Source organism: Pleurodeles waltl, chromosome 9 (genome assembly GCF_031143425.1).
Source record: "Pleurodeles waltl isolate 20211129_DDA chromosome 9, aPleWal1.hap1.20221129, whole genome shotgun sequence".
Taxonomy (NCBI): domain Eukaryota; kingdom Metazoa; phylum Chordata; class Amphibia; order Caudata; family Salamandridae; genus Pleurodeles; species Pleurodeles waltl.
The window spans coordinates 380,014,982-380,036,721 of NC_090448.1; the positions used below are offsets into that span (position 1 = coordinate 380,014,982).

General features: G+C 41.3%; 1 protein-coding gene across 1 annotated transcript in view; it reads right to left on the bottom strand.

Moving 5' to 3' along the window:
- CAPN12 (calpain 12) overlaps positions 1 to 21,740 on the bottom strand; it is a 224,692-nt gene that overhangs the window by 74,813 nt on the left and 128,139 nt on the right. Inside the window, exon 11 of the mRNA XM_069207523.1 lies at positions 10,066 to 10,125. Within this exon, the coding sequence (XP_069063624.1) occupies positions 10,066 to 10,125 (60 nt within the window). The remainder of the gene's footprint in view (positions 1 to 10,065; positions 10,126 to 21,740) is intronic.

Sequence of the window (21,740 nt, forward strand, 5' to 3'; positions counted from 1 at the left end):
TTGCTTAGCACCATTATTTAACGCCTGGGTCAGGGCAGGCGTAGGGGACCTGTGGGCCTATTTCCATGGTCAGAGACCATGGAACGGACCCACAGGTGCCCTTCCCTATCCCCAGGGTCTTGGAATGGTGCTAGCCGGTGGTATACTTTTTCACGCAAAACTGCATTAGCGCAGTTTTGCGTGAAAAAGTATAAATCTGGGCCTGAATCTTCCCTGAAGCAACAGGTCTTGCCGTGGGTGCCTACTATTTGACTTCAGGAAATAAACCTTTGTTCTTCTGACTCTGTGCTAGTCATTTCGCCATACCTCAATACTACAATAGTATTTTGTTTAGCTGGGATATTAAGGTACTTTCATTTTACAAAGATACCCGCTGAGCTGGACACTACATTAATGTGTCTGTTGTTTGTTTCATTCTGAGGTCTTGACCCCCACTCTACCTCCCTAAGAAGCCTTTTATTGTTCTTGCTAGCTACCCTGAAAGTTAAGCATGGAAGGGGTGCCCCTGGTCCACCTTGCTGAAACATAGAAGAATAGAAACCTGGACACCAGTGACATAGGGACCTAGACCCTAATGGTTGTGGTCCGTATCTGCTGCCAGCCCTGTCGCCCCAAATGAGGTTTGGCACAAAGATAACCAGACTGAGCTTTGCATAAAAATGTAAAGCCTACTTGAAACAGACGTAGACGGGTGGAAATGTGTATATTTCTAAAATAAACTGACAACTTGATGCATGCTGAAGGGCACAGCACATATCCAATGCATAGAAATTTTTTTCAGTTTGTCTGTGCATCAGAATGCATACCCAAAGGGTTTGCCCCAGTACAAATCCTAAGGTAAAGAGCACACTCTCAACTCTGCACCATGATGTGAGGCTGTGGTCATGCAAACCAGCCTGATTGTGAGCCAGAGCAGGGGGTGACACCAGCAGCAGGGCAATCTTTGCAGGTATAGCTCTGCACTGTCTTCTTCATCTTCCACAAACGCCCTTGATCCAAATCAGTGTAAAATCCAGAGAAATGCAGTACCCTCTATTCGATAAAGTATGTAGTGAACACATGCAGGGTCCCTGAACCAGTGTAAATAAGATTAACATGCAGGGTCAATCATTCAGTGCAGTGTCACTGATGCAGTCGGTCCCCTAATAAGCATGCAGTTAACATGATTCAGTGTGGGTGTGAAAAGTGATACCGTACTGTAATACAATATGTAATCCAGAGAAATGCACAGCATACCAGATTCAATGAAGAATCCCTTATGAAGTTTAGTGGTTTACACAAACAAGCAATATTCCGCATCCAGTCAAGTGTTTAAGACAGCGACATCTACTGCAGGTATAATATAAAGTCGTGCAGGATCTTGAGCCTATGCCAGTGTATAATCAGATGCTTGTAGTTTTACAGTTACTGCGTACAGTATACAACATGATGGAGGCAGTAGATGTCCCTGGAGTGAATGCACAAACCATGCAGCTTCCTTGATGCAGGACCCTGTTAATGTCCCTAATCCAGTTTTAAATGCAGAGACATGCAGTTCACCTTATGCATTACAGTATACAATCTGCAGACACTCAGTGTATCTGAACGCACCTGATGCAGTGTAGTGTTTGATGCATACTAGCACATGGGCAGTGAAACAAGCCATTGCACTGTGCAATTCATTGATCAGACGGTGGACCATTGCAGCCCACCCATCTAACAGAGATCGGGAGGTGGTTTCTGCCTTTGCATTAGCTTAAAGTACTCTGATTTACTGGTTGTTGAAGAACTTCTAGCAAAATTCATTTCATTTCCGATACCTCTCCCTTCTGAGCTACCGAAGGGATGCTGCCACCGCTCCCACTATGTGGTGATGTACTTTACCTGTCCTGCTGGAATCTGTAAGAGGAGACAGAAGGGGAGGGGGGAGATATAGACAACATTATTATCAGGACTCCATTTAGCATCAGTTCCGCACAGACCACAATGTTGGGCTAGTTCTTCAATAACATTATTATTCTTATATGGGAGCGTGCAATCCCTGTATAAAACCCCATCTATAATTTGCTGATTATAGGCGACTTGTGACGTCCCAAGTCACCTGTAATCAAGAAATGCTGTAGCCACCCATCTGTAATAACTCATTACAATTGAGTTCTGACACAACAATGTCTGCTGCCAAAGCAGACAGCTGACGAGAAAGGCAAGTCACAGTGCATAACTAAAGCTGCAGTTTACAAATATGATAATGTAACATGCCTTTTCCTTCTGCTCTGTTTTTTTCAGATGATCATTGATAAGCAGAATGTGGATACGTATGGCGATATGTTCATAAATGTTTATTTTCCCTGCTTTAGGTAATTAATTAAAACATAGAATCTCTTTACATGTTACTACACATCATAAACCACAGCATTTTTTTTAACAATACAAGTTTTATTAACTGATTCTAATATCTTTTTGGTGTTTCATTGTATTCTTCATGTTTGCAAACATTCTATATTTTTCACCTGAAAGAGCAGCACCAGCACACCAATGATTGAAATGGTTTGTGGGAAGGATTATGGTGTGACCATGCATTATAAGGAATAAAGTATCCCCTGTTGTACATTCTAAGGATATTGCAAGTCACTTCAAAGTTCCATGACCTTTTAAAGAAATTTGGACTTCGCCCTCATTCCTCTATATGGTCAAGGAACTCCTTGGTGACTTGCAATATCCTTTTAATGTGCGCCAGGGGGTACTTAATCTGATATGTATTCCACCACTTCTGACGAAAAGACCTGTGATTGTAGTACAGACGGTGCTGTCACAGGCTTTGCTGAGAGCTAAACCTATTGCTGGGCCCTATATCCCAAGCATTTTATTGACCTTAAAAGACTGAAAAGCTGAATTGATGTGGCAGCATTCAAATTTGTGATTTATAGGTTGCATAGCAATATCTACAGCAGACACATTAATATATCAACCTATACCAACTGAACATACACATAAGGATTATGCTTAGAAACAGGTGGAACACCAGGCTTAAGCACTATATCTATCACTATAGTTATCCACATCAAAAGCGACCAAGTGACAATTTTCATTTGTGCATTACGAATAAATGGCCTACTTCCGGAATATTGAGTTTTAAATATTGTCCTACAAAAACATCATAGCCATAATATTCTTAACAAAAATATTGCGAAGGAGAGTAAATATTGGTAAGTATAGACTTACTAGATTTAACTTCACATATATGTCCCTTGGAAATGTACATATATTGTCGAGATATGTAGATGTGGAATTAAGCATAGTAGACCTATACCCACCCATATACATGCACCATTCTTTTGTGCTTGCTATTCTGACATAATACCCAAATTAACAGTGCGTTCTGCGGTGACACTGCCCCTGCCCTCCTGAACCAAACTCCTTACTTGTTTCTCCTCTAAATGACCCCGACCACGTTTGTTTGTGAACATTGAAATAAGTCACCCCTAAGACAGCCCGCACATCCTTCCTTGTAATATTGTCTTTTGCAGAGAGAACTATTCGTGGTCCTCCTCTTGTCCTAAAAAATGGGCCTGACTGGTTCCTGCAAACCAGCTCTCGCAGGTTTATCTGTCTCGGGAGAAGACTCACCCCACATATGCAAGAACTTGTACGAAAGAAGACAGAGGAGGTGGCAAATTTTTCCTGGACCCAAGTGCCCTCAACTCCAAGTGGTGTGGGGCGCTAGGGGGTTCACTTCCTGTACTGTACCGGCTTCTAGCACCTGGTCTGTTTTTGTCTGTTCTTGTCATTCTCATTGGAACCAGAAGGCGCACTCTCCTCTTCCTCCAAATAAACGCACCACTAGGCGAACGCACTCTCTTATTCAACTGCTCCTTTTGAGACTGCACTTATCCCTTTTAATCACTAAGACGCAATCAGTTGGTGCAGTGATGCTTATGTCTTATGTGGGTGTTACTATGGGATAAAGTGGCACTCTAGACAGTAAGGCAAATATTAATTACAAAGCAATTAACAATACGGTGCACTCTAAGAGGACCACACCCTTAGTCCCCAACTGTGTAGAGGTCCAAACAGCTACTAAGGAAAAACAAACAAGAGCCACTCGTTAAATCAACAAAAAAGACAGTTTTAGGTTGTGCTAGAAATTATTACATATTTATCACATACGATGTATCTAAATAACAAGTCCCAATAAGTAAAGTATCAGTATGCAAAAAGTAAAAGGCTAGGTAGTCACTATTATACTCCACAAAGATTTGCGTTTACTGGCAATATCTCCATCCAACAAAAAGGGGATCAGTTCGAACAAAATGTTTGGTGCCAGGAGTAATAGTCCGCTTCGAACACCACAATCAGGTGTCAATGTCCAAGTCCATTGCAATAGATACTTTTAGTTTTCAAAAAGATAACCAAAGATGTTGATCCAATCTGATTCCGGAGCCAACATTGTGTTTCATCTGGGGAATACCCCACTGACTTCATCAGGGCTATTCACGTAGTTAAGGTTATTTTAACAAGGAGCATCAGTAGTCATAACAATGATGCATCAATGAATTAGACAATTCGTATCACCACTTGATATTAAAGTCTAAGATGTAAAGTGAATATAAGTGAAAGCATTTTGCATTCGCAAACGGTGCGAATGCCTGTTTGCGAATGCAAAATGCCATTTCAGAATGTATGAAATACATTCTGAATGCAATTTTAAGGAATCGCTAAAATAGCGATTCCTTAATATTGCGACTCTCTAAATTAGAAATCGCAAATAAGGATTCCTTATTTGCGATTCCTTAGCACTTGTATGAAGCAATTCCTAAATGCGATTTTGGCATTTAGGAATCGCTAATTACCACCAAGTTGAACTTGGTGGTATCCATGTGCAAAATTAAAAAATGCATTTAAAATGCATTTTTAAATTGTACATGTAAAGCACACATGCCCTTTTGGCATGTGTGCACCTTACAAGTCCCCCCAATTTTTTTGGGGGTGCAGCAGAGGGGACCTTAGGCCCCCAGCACCCTGGGGTTTTGCATTTCCAAAATTGCGATTTTTGGTTCAGAAATCGCAATTTTGGAAATGCAAAAAAATCGCAGATATGGGCCAACAGGCCCATAGGTGGAATGGGGCCGGTATCGCAATTTGCGAATCGGGAATAGCATTTGCGATTTTTAAGAAATCGCTATTACCGATTCACAAATGTGATACATGGCACTTTGCGAGTCGGAAATAGCGATTTCGTAAAAATCGCTATTTCCGAATTGCAAACGGCCTTGATGATACATCTGGCCCCTGGTGCCCTGGTACATATACAGTGTGTTCTTGAGTGTCAGATGCAAAAGTCTGACTCAGGGCCGGCTTTAGGAGGGTGCGACTGGTGCGGTCGCACTGAGCGCTGATCTGGAGCGGGGCACTAACCTCAGAGGGGCTCTGTACTGACCAATAACTTTCAATTTTAAAGCACCTGCTGCAGAGTTCCTTGTGCGTCCAGCTGCGAGGCTGCAATAAAAATGTGAAGATAACTCCTGTGATTAATGTTCCTGCTAGGGAGAGAGATCAGAGTTTTGTCTAATGGCAGTTTTGAATCACCATAAATTAGCTGAAAGAAGAGATCTGTATTTTATGTGGATTGTGGATAGCTGAGTAGATTAGTAAAGCCAGTCTTTACCTGTACTTTAAAACTAATGATCTATGTATGACATTGGGCGCCATCAACGCTAAAGTCTGTCCCGCCCAGCCAGACGCTCCCAGGCAGACTAGGAGCCTGTGCCTGTCTCCAGCCCAGAACACAGTGCCCGAGACGGCTGGCCAAACCCACATGCACACTGAGGGGAGTGCTGTGTGCACTCCCTTCGGTGCTCATCATCCCACATGGGCCGCCCCTTTCACAACGAAAGGATAATAAACACAGTTTATTACCTTTTGTTGTAAAAGGTTTGCAGCTTCTGCTGCTGGCGGGGAGGCAATGCTCCTCCGCCATAGCAGAGGAGCCGCCACTGCCCCCCCAGTCTGAATACCTTGCAGAACAAGAGACATATCATTTGTCATGCATACCCTATATGTGGTCTAAATTCTTAGTATATGTGGATGTAAAAAAAGTAGGTTATTGGTTGACAGGAGTGGAAGGCTCTCTCAGGCAACAACCATGATCCTTGTTAGGATGAATTGCAAAAGTCACTAAATTAACCTTAACCCGCAGGTAGCTTGGCACAAAAGCAGTCAGGCTTAAATTAGAGGAAAAGTGTGAATTATTTATGCAGCATACGAAGAGTAAAACACAACACAGGAAAAATTGCAAACTACTTTAGAAAAATAGAGTACATTTTAGTAAATAAAATGAGAGCAGAGTGACAAAAATACAATCAGCATGGTGGAGATATGCAATTGCAAAATTTTAGGTAGCAAGGGACGAAAGTCACAAGTTTAGGCTTACTACGATGGAGTAAGGGCTGCATACAGGCACCGGGTTAGTACAAGTTACCTTCTCAAAGTCCGAAGCAAAGAGGTCCATTCATGGCGGAGGAGGCCAAGAGGAACAGGGAGATTGTTGCGGATGGTCATTGCTGTAGCGCAAAAAGCAGGCCAGATGGCGTGCACTGTTGCTGTAACGCAAAGTGCTGGTCAGGTGCCACAGACAGTCAGGGCTCGAGCTTTGTGTTGACGGTCACCATAGGCTGTTGTTGCTGGAGCTCGGGGTGCAGGTTTTGCATTGCCAGTTCACCAGAGCTTCGTGTTGGCAGTTGTCATGAGTCTTGGCACGAGGGGGGCCGTTTGCAGTCATGAAGAGCCCAAAACTTCAAGGTTTCTCCTTTCTTCTCAGGAGAAGCTCATCTGATGCCAGTGGAGGGTCCATGACCTAAGAAAGCACCTCCTCGGAATCCGGAGCTCACTCCAGGAAAGGTGAGCAGAGCTCAGGCAGGTCCAGTTGGAGGTCTAGAGCAGTCAGTCAGCTGGGAAGTTACAGAGAGGCCTCTGAAGCTTGTTGTGTTCCTGTAGCTCAGCCAACTGACTCTTGGAATCACTCAGATTAGCCTGGGATGAAGGGAGCAGACTCAGTCTTCCTTGACAGACAGCAAGGCAGTCCTCAAGCAGCATGGCAGTCCTGTGGTAGCAGCAGGGGAGTACTCTAGTGGCAGGACAGTCCTTCTTCTGTAACGTTCTTTGGTCCAAGAGTGTACTAAGGAGGATCCAGAGGGTCCAGTATTTATACTTAGTGCCAGCCTTTGTGTGTGCGGGAGAACACCCTGTCCTTCCCCCACATGGCTAATTCTGGAAAGTACTTCCCTTCCCCTGTCAAGGCTCCTGGAAGTCTGGGGTGACAAACAACTAGTATCAGGTTCCTTTGTGTGTGCTGGAGGCAAACTCTTTGAAGTGAAAGTGTGGCATGGGACAGCTCTGCCTTCAGCCACACTGGCAGGATGGCCCATCTTATCCATACCTAAGCACGTTTCGTGTCACTGTCTGTCAGGAATACACAAATTCCAACAGTAGAGCAATTCATTGTTATGGGACCCAGGATACTGGCAGAAGGCACACATGGTTTGGAGAAGAAAATGCTAACTTTCCAAAAGTAGCATTTTCAGAATTGTGACTTAGAATCTCAGTTTACCATTATAGAGGATGTGAAATTACAATTCATGTGAATATACACAGCACATCTCAATCTGCTCCCAATTCACAGCTATCAATTATTAAAAGTAAGAAAGTAACCCAGTGTTAGCCAATAGGAGAGATAGACCTTGCCACAGTTAAAAACAACGTCAGTAGTTTTTCACTCTTAGGACATGTAAAACTTAAACACACGTCATACTTTTTAAATACAATGCATCCTGCTCTATAAACATGTGGGGCTTACCTTAGGGGTGACTTATAATTACCAAAAAGGAAGATTCAGGCCTGTCAGAAGATTTATTTTGCCAGTTTGAGATGACAGTTTAAAACTGCCTTACAGGCTGCAGTGGCAGGCCTGAGGCATGCTTTAAATACTACTTTCAGTGGCGGTAGGTGACTTACAAAAATGGTGGGGCACTTTAAATAAAATACATATACAATTTATCAAAATAAACATTTAATAAATAAAAAAATGAAGGATTCACTTACTTCAGCCTGCAGAACAACCACGATGTTCTCAAGTCCTACTCCGAGCGCGGGGTCCCACAGCCAACTACTTTATCCAACCCAGACACTGTTCTCATAATGTTAACCAGCATGAGTGAAGCATCTGGATTGGCTGGAGCCGGCTGGCTCAGCGCTCTGAAAGGCACTGGAGGCCTGTGCCTTCTCTCCAACCAAGCTGTCCAAGACAGCTGGGTCGAGAGGTTTGAAATGCGCATGTCAGTCTGGCTGAAGCAAGATAGCAGGTCAACCTACATGCGCACTTCAAAATGAAGTGGCCACTTCTCATTGCTGACAATCAGCAGTAATGAAGCACTGGCTCTGCCCCCACACTCCATTTCACAGAGAGTAAAAAATAAAATGGTAATAAAAGTATTTTATTTTTCAGCTTTCTGCCATAGTGTGTGGGGGTGACACATCTCCGCTCCTATGGAGGAACCACTACTGACTACTTTAGTTGATGGCACAATGTTTGCTGCTGCTCACTAGTAGCATTTAATTTACAGGCCCTGGTACATGTAGTAGCACATACTAAGGGCTTACAAGTAAATTACATGTGCAAATCAGACTAATTTCACCATGTTTTACAAAGAGAACAGAAGCACTTTAGCACTGGTTATCAGTAGAGGTGAGGTGGGAGAGCCACTGAAAGCTCGAGCCAAGATTGAGCCTGAAGCCTGGCTCTGGCTCAGCTCGAGATCCTTTCGGTACCTCGAGCCCATAACGGACTGAGCTTTCACGTGGCTTCTGCCTGCCTCTTTCCCTGTACCCTGAATGTGGCTTTAGGGCCAAAGCAGCTGGGGAACCACGCTTGAGTCTCAGCATTAGCTCAGCATTCTATGATTCTGGGTAAATCATTTCATATCCCCATCCTTATAAACAATGAATGGTAATCTTCTGTAGTTTAATATATTTTACATGATGTTTGGTCTATGATTTCCATAGCAAATATTTTCAGGGCTCAGGTCATGCACGGGCTCTAAGATCTGAGCCAGACCCTTGGTTCCACTTTGATCACTTCTTCCCGTTAATTTGTTGACTCGCCTACCTCTAGTTAGAAGTGGTAAAGTCCACAGAGCCCTAATGACAAATAAAACGGGTTCAGCAAAGAAAGTAAGTGAAGGCAAAAAGTTTGGGGTAACCCTGCAGAAAGGGGTAGGTCCAACAGTGGAGCAGCAATAATCTAATTATCATAAGAGACGTTTCTGTACTGTGCAGATTAGGAACCCACGTATTTCATGGTGCTGCCATATGCGAGAATGAAAAAAAAGAGCCAGAGTGAAACAGGATATTTGCCTATGATCACAAAATTTGGTCAAGAATAGAAGCGGAGCTGGTTCCTGCATTATCTGGTTTCTCATTGTGCTATTCAGATTCTAGATGATACCTTCTTCTTGCTTCTTTTTTTATATCAAAAGTTAATGTTTGTCTTTAATTCATGGTAAATGAAGCTGCAGCATGAGTGGCACCAGGCTCACACTGCCTATTTCTTCCACTGTGCTAAAGACATAGAAGGCTGCTTTTGTAGGGCAGAGGACTGCTTCTGAGCACTATTACAGTACTGGACACCTACCCCTGTACTGTCCAATCACACAATGTACAATCTTTACACCTGAGGGACCAAAATAAATGTATGCTAAGTTCTCCCAGGAACACATTTTGCTTATTATTTCCATCAAATGCTTGGGGGTTATGGTAAAACATGCGGGTTGTTGAGTAGCTATCAGATACAAATGAAAGGTTCCAACAGGACACTATTCCAAAGGCACTAAAGGCCATGTAGCTGCCATGAGAGTTAGCGTTTGAACCAAACCATCAACTGCTTCCTCAATAGCAAACTGCAATTGAAGATGAGCCAATTTATAAACTTGGGGCTCCTTGCTTTGCTAGAAATTGACAATACTGAGAAGTGAGCTTGTGTGCATTAGGTAATATACAATTATGACCATGATCTGTAAAGAGAAAGTTACTTACCTGTGACTCCGCATTCATTGGAGCATTCATTGGCAAATAGGTATACATAACAAAGATCTCCTAGAGTTAACAGGAGCGAGATGTAAGGTCTAAGGTGAATACTCTTTATCAATGACACACCAATCTTATTAGATGGCCCACAGTGGTGCAAAGAAAACCCCTTGGTCTAGGAGGAACACTCTATAGACTTTTCCCGTGTGCCCCGAGTGCCCGTGCGAAGTTGGCTATGATGCCCTGTAAGATAGTTCCTCTGGGCTATGACGCTTGCAACGAGGATCACTTGATCTCCTCATGCAGGTTATCCACTTTGTGCTCTGAGCCATTGTGAGGGAGATCCACTGGCTTCATCTTTCAAGTTTTCATCTTGTGGTCTGAGCTGTTATGATGGAGATCAACTTGTCCCCTCATATAGTATCCTCATATTAATTTGTTGGAGCAGTGCAAGTACATCAAGAAGTTCAGAATATAGTATGGACAATGAATGGCCTCACTGAACTTAGAAAAACTTCAAGCATTATATTAAAAATAACATTTAGATTTTTTTATGTTTGTGAATTAAGTAATATATTTCATCATTTGTGTATTTGTTTGTTGAATGCTTGTTTCTGTATTTTTTGTGTATTGTTTTGAGGTTGAAATTGTGGAAAATACTTGGGGTTCCTGGCTTTCAGTAATGACTCAGGGGGGTTCCCTGGATTCCAAAAATAATTCAGTGGGGTCCCCGGTTTCCAGTAATGATTAAGTGGGGGAGTCCTCAGAAGTCAAAAGGTTAAGAATCGCTGATCTAAAGCTCTGAGTTGTTCAGAAGAGCATCCGCTGGCCTCCTCTTTGATGTTTTCATCTGAACCTCTGAGCTGTTGTGAGGGAGATAGAGTGCCCTTCACTTTCAGGTTTCATCTACAGTTCTGAGCTGTTGTGAGGGAGATAGAGTGCCCTTCACTTTCAGGTTTCATCTACAGTTCTGAGCTGTTGTGAGGGAAAGCCTTCTTTGAGGTTTACATCTGTGACGCATATCCCTTATTTTCGCCCTAAAAATGCTAAATGCCGACATTTATTTAAATAGATTAATGTCAGAGTAATACAATCATGCGAAATAAACACATAGAACTTCTGGAAAAAAAACTAAAAAGAGAAATATTATTCACCCTCACACCGTAATAAATAAACAAAAGCATAGAAAATATATCTAGAGAAGGGTAAGAAAAAATATAATTGAAATACATGTAAGTAGACCTTAAAACACTACCATCTACTGGCAGAATGACAAACCTAATTGCTGAATACAATTGTTTATAGGGAAGCGGAAATAATACTAGATAATTAAGAAAAAAAGATCTCGAAATTAATTACTCTGATATTAATATAACGGAATTAATGTCAGAGTAATAAACTCCTCAACGGGGAAACCAGGAAACCCGCTCCTCTCACTCAGTCCACAGCACTGGAGAAAACACTAGTGGATTTCCCTCATAACAAGGGGCTACTGGATCTCCCTCACACCAGCTTAGAGGACAGGCAGAATAGGTGGAAGGAGAGGCACATAGACCTTCTTAAGACTCATTAAAATCACTAGACGAAAACGGTGCCCTGTCCCCCTGTTGTGAGAGAGACCCACTGTCTTTTTAGAAGTGTTCTCACAGGCTTTTAGATCTTGAGAGGGAGTGCTCCTGGCTTGTCTTTGATGTTTCCACTAGTGCTCTGAGATGTTATATGGGGAGATCCACTGGCTTTCTCTTAGTTCTATTCTCCTCTCCTTTGATTGGCTGGGAGTCAGTACTTGGCCTGGTGTAGGTTTTAATCTGCGCCCCGAATGGCTTGGAGAGGGAGTCTCTGGTCTCCAAACAGGAGAGGTTTATCTTATAAATAACTGAGCGAGGAGTTCTCTTGCTTTCTGTTGGAGGTTTTCCTAAATTTTGAGAGCACATTGCCTCTTTAACACAACCATTAGTGCAACAAAGACTACACTTGTGCGGACCTCATTCTCTCTGTTACCCACTATCATCAATTTCAAAAAGAGGTGCTAAACAAGCCTATATGCAACTCACTTGCATGTTACACATGTTGGTTTATATCATTCACAGTGGTTCATATAGCAATTGTTATTTATTTAAATGGGAAACATATTAGCTGTGTCTTTGTCTGTATTGCACAGGTTCACACAGTTTTATTGGTTTGCAAGCCCTGTACTGGTTGGTATTACTAAAAATAAAACATAAGTCAGGAAGCCTTGTGTTCAACTAGTGTTTAGTGTAGAGTAGCAGGCAACAAAAGCAAAAAATCAAAGGTAACTGACATTTCAACAGACCGTTTGTCTCGTTAGAAAACAGTCAGTTGGAGCTCAGGACAAAAATTCATGAAAAATCAACATAGTATATATATAATTTCTCTCAATACAAGTCAATGAAACCCGAGTATGTGATAGAAACATGTTAGTCTTAGCAAAAATGTATCTAATGTGCAGTTGCCAGGATGTTCCCTGCAAAAGAGCGCAGAATGGACTTGAGAAGATATCATTCATATATCTAATACTAACCCCTTTAGTCTGACAAAATCCTGCTTTCCTTTCCAAGTTTGAGAACAAGGTTATATTGTAGAAAATTGTGAAACGTACAACACTGAGGACTAGGGCCTCAGGGCCTACTTGGGTCTTGAATGTTTTGCAAGCATTTCAAAGTTAGGGGAAGTGTCAAGCTAACTTAAGACAACATCCATATTTGATTAATAGGTGATATATTCAGGAATACATACGTAGTTGCTAACATTGTCCTCCTTCGGACTAAATGAACAGGATAAAAACAAACAGATTTTAGGTTTGTTTTCTCAGTATACAGTAAGATAGGTTTGAGGAATCAATATTTTGGTTAATCCCAAGGTGAAATATTGGAACTCTAATAAAGCTCATTGGTTTACATGAGAAAACATAGGTTTAAGGTGTGAGCTTTTTAAACGCAATATATTGGTTTATGTTCCAATTTACTGGTTTATATCTAGAGAACACTGCTATGTCTATTTAGTTTATTGGAGTATGCACAATCATAACTGGTGCATGTATACACAATGGTGTGCTTGCAAAATGTATTGCTTTGTAGGCACAGTATATTGATTTGCCCTCAAAATCGGTTGGTTAATATGCATAACACTGGTCCAGATGTGTAACATATTGGTTGAGATTCATAATATATTGGTACGTTCTCATAATATACCCAAAGTGCACTGATTCTCAGGCATATTGTATTGCTTAGTAATTCTAACACATGGGTGCAGATGGCTAATGTACTGGTACTTATACATACTATATTTGCTCTCTCCTTTAATGTGTACTGGTTTCTGGTCGTAATATGTTGGTTGAAATATGCAATATACTGGTTTCAAAAAATGCTGTCTGCACTTTTAATGTACTAGTAGATATGCATAACTGCCTGGTTCGGGTACATAATGTATTGGTTCATTTTTGTAATGTACTGCTTCTATGTGTTATATATTAGACATATTGGTTTTAAATCATTACATGCTGGTTTGCATGTGTGATCCACTGGTTCACATGCATATCCTACTGGTTTGCATAATTACTACATTGATTTGCATGTGTACTGTACTGGTTGACATACATAATTTTAATGTATCGGTTGGTATGTGCAAAATATTGGCTTAAATGTTCAACTCATCGGGTTGAAAGCACTACTTACTGGTTTACATGCATAATATACTGGTTCTCATGCTGGCTTGTATTTTTACCACACTTAGTTGCATGCATTAAATGCTAGTAGACATGCACAATTATATGGTTCAGGTGATTGAACCATTGGTTTGCAAGTACACCATATTTTTTTTATACAAAACAATCTGTTTTATAAACCTCACTTACTGAATTATGTGCACAATTTATACATATATGCGATATATATTTGCACAGCCACAATGGTTTATGAACAGCAAACACTTTGGTTTGAATGAATTTTACATTGAAGCCTATGCTTCATGCATTGGTTTGCTTGCACTTCATTATTGTTTGATTCAGCAGATTTGAGGGGCGGAGACAATGAAAGGGGTCGGAACGTCAGCAGAAATTGGAGGCTCAGTTTTCGCAAGTTCTGCAAGATGCCACTCCTGCAAAGTTAGGAATCCGTTGCTGTTAGCTAATGTTATCTTCTCACAACTTCAAGCTTTTAAAAAATAATGTTTTACGTTTTAAACTGTTTGGGTTTTTGATTTGAAGTATGACTCAGCAAATTGTAAAATAGCTAGCATGTGAACATTACTTTGAAAAGTGTGCTGTATATTGTACAATGTTGATTCAAGGAGGCAAGACATTGTTTAACAGGCAGCTTCTGATAGCTTATGTTAACGCTGAATTTTACTAATGAATATTCATGTATTCTGAGTGATGAATCTGCATAGAAAATGATTCAAACGTAGAGAATTAATGCACACATTTGAAATTGTGCCTACCTGAGTGGTGGTCAATGTTCACAAAGTGTACTTATTAATAGCTTATTAATGTGAAATGTTGAGCAAATGTTTGATTAATGTAGTAGTATGTCATATTGAGGGTCATGTATCATGTATTTGCTTTATTAATCTTAGGCCTTATTTTAGCGAGGTCTCTGGCCTATTTGCACGGCCTCATGTCAAGCTGCATTTCTTAGGCGATTATAAAATGGCTGCTTGGAGAATTAAATTGTGATTTTCCACTGTAGTGACCAAATGCTCGTAGCTGAAATTCTTTCCCATGAAAACTACTTGCTAGAATATGCTGTACTACTTAGGGATGCAATGTAGAACGTACTGTGTGTAAAGGTGACCTTCCCAGGAGAAGACAATGGATGCACTAACTGGAGTACAAGCTGATGCAATATTGATACCTGACAAGCCCAACGACGGGAACAGGAGAAGAGGAGCCAATCATCGACATGTGAACCGTGTACTAGTAAATTCTTAGATTTGGGGTTCTACTTTCATTGGACTAAATCCAAACATACGATTCTTTGACCAATGATGATGTGTGAAGTAGTTTTAGGAAATCTAATTTAGCCAGACAGCACCGAGAGGAGACAGTGCATTCTTCCCTTTCTTCTTGAGTGTTTAGTGATTATTCTTTTCTGAACTGCATGAAGACACTTTGCTTTTCCTGAACTTTAATGCTGAATTCCGATGCCTCGCTGACTGAACTGATGTCCTATTGACGAAGACTGTCGCAGCTTGATGAGCCATACTGAGGCAAGGTATAAGATAATGTTACTGATTGCTTTGTCTATTTGCTTTTGTCCCTAGGTACCAACCGCTAATTATGATAGAGCCATAATTAGATGTTTTTCCAAATTTGTCTTGACTAAATTGCTTTTGCATGAAGTCCAAACAAGCTATTCTAATCTGAGGTTAGTTAGGGTACTCACTGATGATGCTCGCTACATGTAATAACAGTTGATGTCTTTTCTTTGCCGAAAACTCAATGTATGTCATTTTGTTTGCGCTGTTATTCTTGCTATTGATTTGTACTGTAACCTTAGAATGTGTAGTGATCCAAGCTTTCATTAAATTGCCCTTCTTTAGGAGGTTTGGTCAGCTAGTATTGTTTCTGTATGTTTATCATTTGATTTGGAGACTAAGTTATGTGACATTAGCATTGTTAATATAGGGGAATAAATATTCTAATTTTTACATAAAGGTGTGGTTATTCATGACTGAAAGGTCATGGTGCGTGGAAATTACTGACTCCTATTGATTATTGATGTTATTGATTATCATTGATTTGTATTGGTACGGGGGTCTCATGGTGAGAACTACTCTAGGTGCAGTCAAAAGGTCTCTCAACCTCCAAACGTGTCCCCTTATAAATTAAGCAAATAAGGTCCGACACGCTAACACCTACACAATTGAAAGTTTTATATAGAAAACAATTACATGGTTTACACCTGTTCGTACTCAGTTTTGCAGAGGATCTCATGCTATCTTGAGGTCAATAGCTGTTAGCATATTCTACAAAGTATGAGTCTGTTCCTATAATGGAAAATTGAGGCCTCATGTTTTCCTTGAATAAAGGAAACACGTTTTACCAGATAAGCTGGTCCCCCGCGCAACAGAGGCATTCCTGCCAAAGATAGTAACTCCCTTCCAAATTATTCAATCAATAACCTTGCTGACCTTCTATGCATTGGCCCATCCCTCCAAGGAGGAAGAACAACCCCCATTGCCTGGATCCTAACAAGGCCCTAAGTTTCTATACTGAACGAGATTACATTCGGAATTACCAACTTTTTGTTGTTTTCTCTAAAGGTAAAAGGGCAAAGCATTACAAAAGAGAACCATCTCCCAATGGATGTGTTATGCATCAAGATCTGCTATGGGATAGCTAAAAAAGAATCCCCAGAAGGATTGCACACTCATGTGTGAAGGTTGCTGCCAAAGTTTTAGTGCACTGCATGCCAGTTCTGGACATTTGCAGGGCAGCTACATGGGCATCCCTCCCAATGCTCACAAAGCACTACTACCTGGACAGCAAGTTCCATTGGGATGGGTACTTTACCTGATCTGTCCTGTAGGACATCTTGGTCTGAGCCAGTCATTCTACAGACCCTCCACCTCGGCAGTACTTCTTTGGCATCTATTCACAAGGTGAGGAATCTGCGGTTAGAAGTCTCTTTAAGAAAAGCAAGTAATTTACCTTTGGTAACGCCTTTTCTGGTAGAGATTCTATCTAATCCACAGACTCCTCACTGACCCTCCCATCCTCCCCATTCTGTGGAATAGTCTCATTGAGCACATTAATAAGATCCCAAATCTGGAAGTCTGTAGTGTCCTATATTTTGATTTCAATGGCTTTGCACTGACGGCACAGCAATCAGAAAGAAACTGGCTTTAGCTTGCAGAGGTGGCATATATACGGGGGCGTACAGGGTCAGACTGGGACACAAAATAGGCCCAAACATCAAAGTGGCCCCATTAGTGAATCAGATAGCTAAAATAAAGTGGCCCACATAAACAAACCAGGCCAGTTTTGAATTTGTAAAGACACGCTCTATGGGTAGTTTGCAAGATATTTGATATTGCATGCTATAGTGTTTGCTGCAGGCAATGTTTGTTGTAAGATCAGGTAAATTAACAGTAAAAACTGACCCGCCCTGCCATAAGCAGGCCTACAGACTGCTACAAACCAGCCAACACACTGATCTGTCAGACCAGCCCATTGGGTGAGGCCTGATAACTCTATGAACGAGTTCGGCCCTGGAGGACCCAATGGCACATCCAGTTTACAACAGATATATGCAAAGAACACCCCTTGGTCTAGGAGGAACACTCTATAGACCTTTCCCATGTGCCCCGAGTGCCCGTGCAAAGTTGTCTATGATGCCCTGTAAGATAGTTCCTCTGGGCTATGACGCTTGCAACGAGGATCACTTGATCTCCTCATGCAGGTTATCCACTTTGTGCTCTGAGCCATTGTGAGGGAGATCCACTGGCTTCATCTTTCAAGTTTTCATCTTGTGGTCTGAGCTGGTATGATGGAGATCAACTTGTCCCCTCATATAGTATCCTCATATTAATTTGTTGGAGCAGTGCAAGTACATCAAGAAGTTCAGAATATAGTATGGACAATGAATGGCCTCATTGAACTTAGAAAAACTTCAAGCATTATATTAAAAATAACATTTAGATTATTTTATGTTTGTGAATTAAGTAATATATTTAATCATTTGTGTATTTGTTTGTTGAATGCTTGTTTCTGTATTTTTTGTGTATTGTTTTGAGGTTGAAATTGTGGAAAATACTTGGGGTTCCTGGCTTCCAGTAATGACTCGGGGGGGTTCCCTGGATTCCAAAAATAATTCAGTGGGGTCCCCGGTTTCCTTTAATGATTAAGTGGGGGAGTCCTCAGAAGTCAAAAGGTTAAGAATCGCTGATCTAAAGCTCTGAGTTGTTCAGAAGGGCATCCGCTGGCCTCCTCTTTGATGTTTTCATCTGAACCTCTGAGCTGTTGTGAGGGAGATAGAGTGCCTTTCACTTTCAGGTTTCATCTACAGTTCTGAACTGTTGTGAGGGAGATAGAGTGCCCTTCACTTTCAGGTTTCATCTACAGTTCTGAGCTGTTGTGAGGGAGATAGAGTGCCCTTCACTTTCAGGTTTCATCTACAGTTCTGAGCTGTTATGAGGGAAAGCCTTCTTTGAGGTTTACATCTGTGACGCATATACCTTATTTTTGCCCTAAAAATGCTAAATGCCGATATTTATTTAAAGAGATTAATGTCAGAGTAATACAATCATGCGAAATAAACACATAGAACTTCTGGAAAAAAAACTAAAAAGAGAGATATTATTCACCCTCACACCCTAATAAATAAACAAAAGCATAGAAAATATATCTAGAGAAGGGTAAGAAAAAATATAATTGAAATACGTGTAAGTAGACCTTAAAACACTACCATCTACTGGCAGAAAGACAAACCTAATTGCTGAATAAAATTTTGACCCAACGGCACATCCAGTTTACAACAGATATGACACAGAGGTACACAATTTCACATGAAGTCATGTAAGGGAATTGCTAGCAAAAAGTTTCCGGATCCAGTCTTACGCATGGGAAAATTCACAAGGAGTGGAATCTGCTGTTAGATAGACTCTCTACCAGAAAAGGCATTTGTTGAACATGGCCCTTTTTGCAGGGTCATCCCCAAACATTTTGCCTCCTTCCTCCTATTTTTTCTGACCTGTTTTTGTTGGTTTTATGACTCTGGGCACTTTACCACTGCTGACCATTGCTAAATGCAAGTGTTCTCTGTCTAAACTGTATCGGTGATAGGCTCCTTTATGATTGGCACATTTGAATTACTAGTAAGTTCCTAGTAAAGTGCTCTATGTGTGCCAGGGCCTGTAAATCAAATGCTACTAGTGTGATTGTAGCCCTGATTGCGCCACCCACATGAATAGCCCTGTAATCATGTCTCAAACCTGCCTCTGCAGTGTTTGTGAATGCAGTTTTAACTGCCAGTTCGACTTGGCGAGTGCACCCACTTGCCTGGCCCAAAAATTTCCCTTTTACTACATGTAAATCACCCATAAAGAAGGCCCAAGGCAGCCCTATGGGCACGGTACAGTGTATTTAAAAGGTAGGACATATACTGATGTGATTTACATGTCCTGATAGTGAAATACTGCTAAATGTGTGTTTTGGTATTGGAAATCCAATCTCTCTCACAGGCTAACACTGGGGTTTGCCTTGAAATATCTTTTAAGTGCAGTTCCAATTGGGAGCAGATAGAGATTTGGAATGTGGGGTCTCTAAACTCACAATTTAAAATACACCTTTTGGTAAAGTTTAGATTGTAAGTTTGAAAAGTCCACTTTTGGAAGGTGGGGATTTTCTTGCTTAATCATTTTGCACCTCTCCCTGGCTGTTGAATACACATATTGGTTGGACTGACAGTTGGGCTGTTTGTGAATTCACTCTATACAGTTACACAAAGGGAGCTGAGGTGTGTCCTGCATATCCTAATGGGTCTTCCTGGGCTATGGTGGTAGGAGGAGCTGACACCTGCACTTGAATGGGGCTGTGCCTGCCCTCACGCAAAGCAGTCTTCAACTCCCTAGAGTGTGTCTGGGACCAGGAGAGTCAGGGTCTTGTGCACTGCAAAGACTTTCAGCTGAAGTTTGCCTACTTCAAAGGCAGAAATACGTATCATTTTGGACTGCTGACTGTCCAACTTCAGAACACTTCTGGAATGAGGACATTCTGCGAGGGAGAGGAGCTGGATGTTGGAGGAGGACCTGCCACTCTGCCTGTTGCTTTGGTGTGCTGGACTGCTGCTGCTACTTCTGCCCTAGGAGTGAAACGACTGGACATTGCTTTCTACATCCTTCTTTCCAAGGTTCTCCAAGGGGTTGAACTGAGCTTGCCTTCTGTTGTGAAGTCTCAGGGACATCAAAGTCTTCATCTGCCCGTGCCTGGGCTCTTTTGCTGAGAGTCCTGACTTGCCAAGTGGTGCCAAATCCAATCCCTTGGGCCCCTGAAAGTGGAAGCAGGTAAACCTGAAGAAAAATCCACCACCAAGCTGTTGTGGCAGAAAATTCGATGCAGCACCTGCACAGCTGCTGAAAAATCGATGCAGCGGATACGAAATTGACACCACACCTGATGCAGTGTGGATGGGTCTTTGCTGTGCGTCTAGATTTTTCATGTATCATCCCTGGGCGTAAAATCTACAACATCATCGCAAGGAACCGAGGGTGATTGTCCGGAAAATGACGCATCAGTCTCCTGCGAGGAACAGAATCACTGCATTGCCTACCCATCGGGGAAAGAATCAATGCACTGCTTCACTTGTGAGTAAGGAATCAACACATTGCTTGCTTTTCTGATGCATCACTCCTGCAGCTTTATTTTTGACGCATACCAGGTACTTTGTGCTAAAACAACGCATATGTTGTTTTCTATGGATTAAGGCTCTTTTAACTTTAAGAAGTGATATCCTTACTTGTGCAGGTTGGATTTTTTTTGTTTTGTTCTTGTTTTACTCAGTAAATATTGACTATTTTTCTAAACTGGTGTGGAGCACTTTTGTGGTGTTTTCACTGTGTTACTGTGTGTGTACAGATACTTTACATATTGCCTCTAAGATAAGCCTGACTGCTCGTACCAAGTTACCAAGTGAGTGAGCAGAGGTTATCTTAGGTGTGTGACTCTCTTATCCTGACTAGAGTGCGGGTCCCTATCTGGACAGGGTGTAAACTGACTAATAACTAGATACCCCATTTCTAACAGCGTTACCAATGAAAAGTAACTTATTTGTTACTGATAAATCTATTGTCCTGGCTGAACTGTGGCTTATTCAGCCCTTTTCCAAAGCAAAAACACAACTAAGACTCTTCTATCATAGTTGATGAATAAACCACAACTGAAAGAAATGAAAGGTGAATAGGCTGACGCATTCAAGGATGGCAATGTCAGTTTAGTCTCTTTTCACAAAATGTACAAGACTAACGAGGTGAAATCACTAAAAGAGGCTCTGTCCCCAGATTCTCGGAGTCTTCCAAAGCCAAAGTCAACTAATGGCAGTTCTTCCTTATAGAACACTTGCTCTAAGGTTGCCATTTATTAAAAAGGAAAATAAAGCAGAACCTTTGGTTCAGACACCAAGCAGATATAACAAAGTGTGTAACAAGAAAAGTCCACAAAGACTTGAGAAAAAAGGACCCAGCAGCACAAAAACCTGATCTTACCTAAAGGAAAAACACAACTGCAAATAAGAAAATATATTAAGTGAACAGTTCACAGAAAGCATTAAGAAGAAATGATCCAAAAATGAATGTAGATTTTCAGTACTGTCCAAAAATGATATGTTGACAGTAGAAAAAGGTAATCTAACAAGACATCAGCAGGCGGTCCTAAGGATCACCAAAAAAGCGCTTGTTCCACAGATACCAAAAAACAAGAGAAATCATACTCAAGGTGTTCTAAGATCCACTTCCTCCGGCTGGGGGCAATTCTAAGCACTAGAGTCTGCAGAAGATTGTTTCCTGAAGAGAAAGTCCCAATCTGATACCTTCGATTAGATGCTTTCAGGACCCTGACCTAATATGAGGAAACATGAATGGACTCAATATATTCTAGATCTATCCATGGGCATGCTTGCAACATTTTCATTGGTATATTTCTGGACATTACCAATGCGTGTAGCAAACCA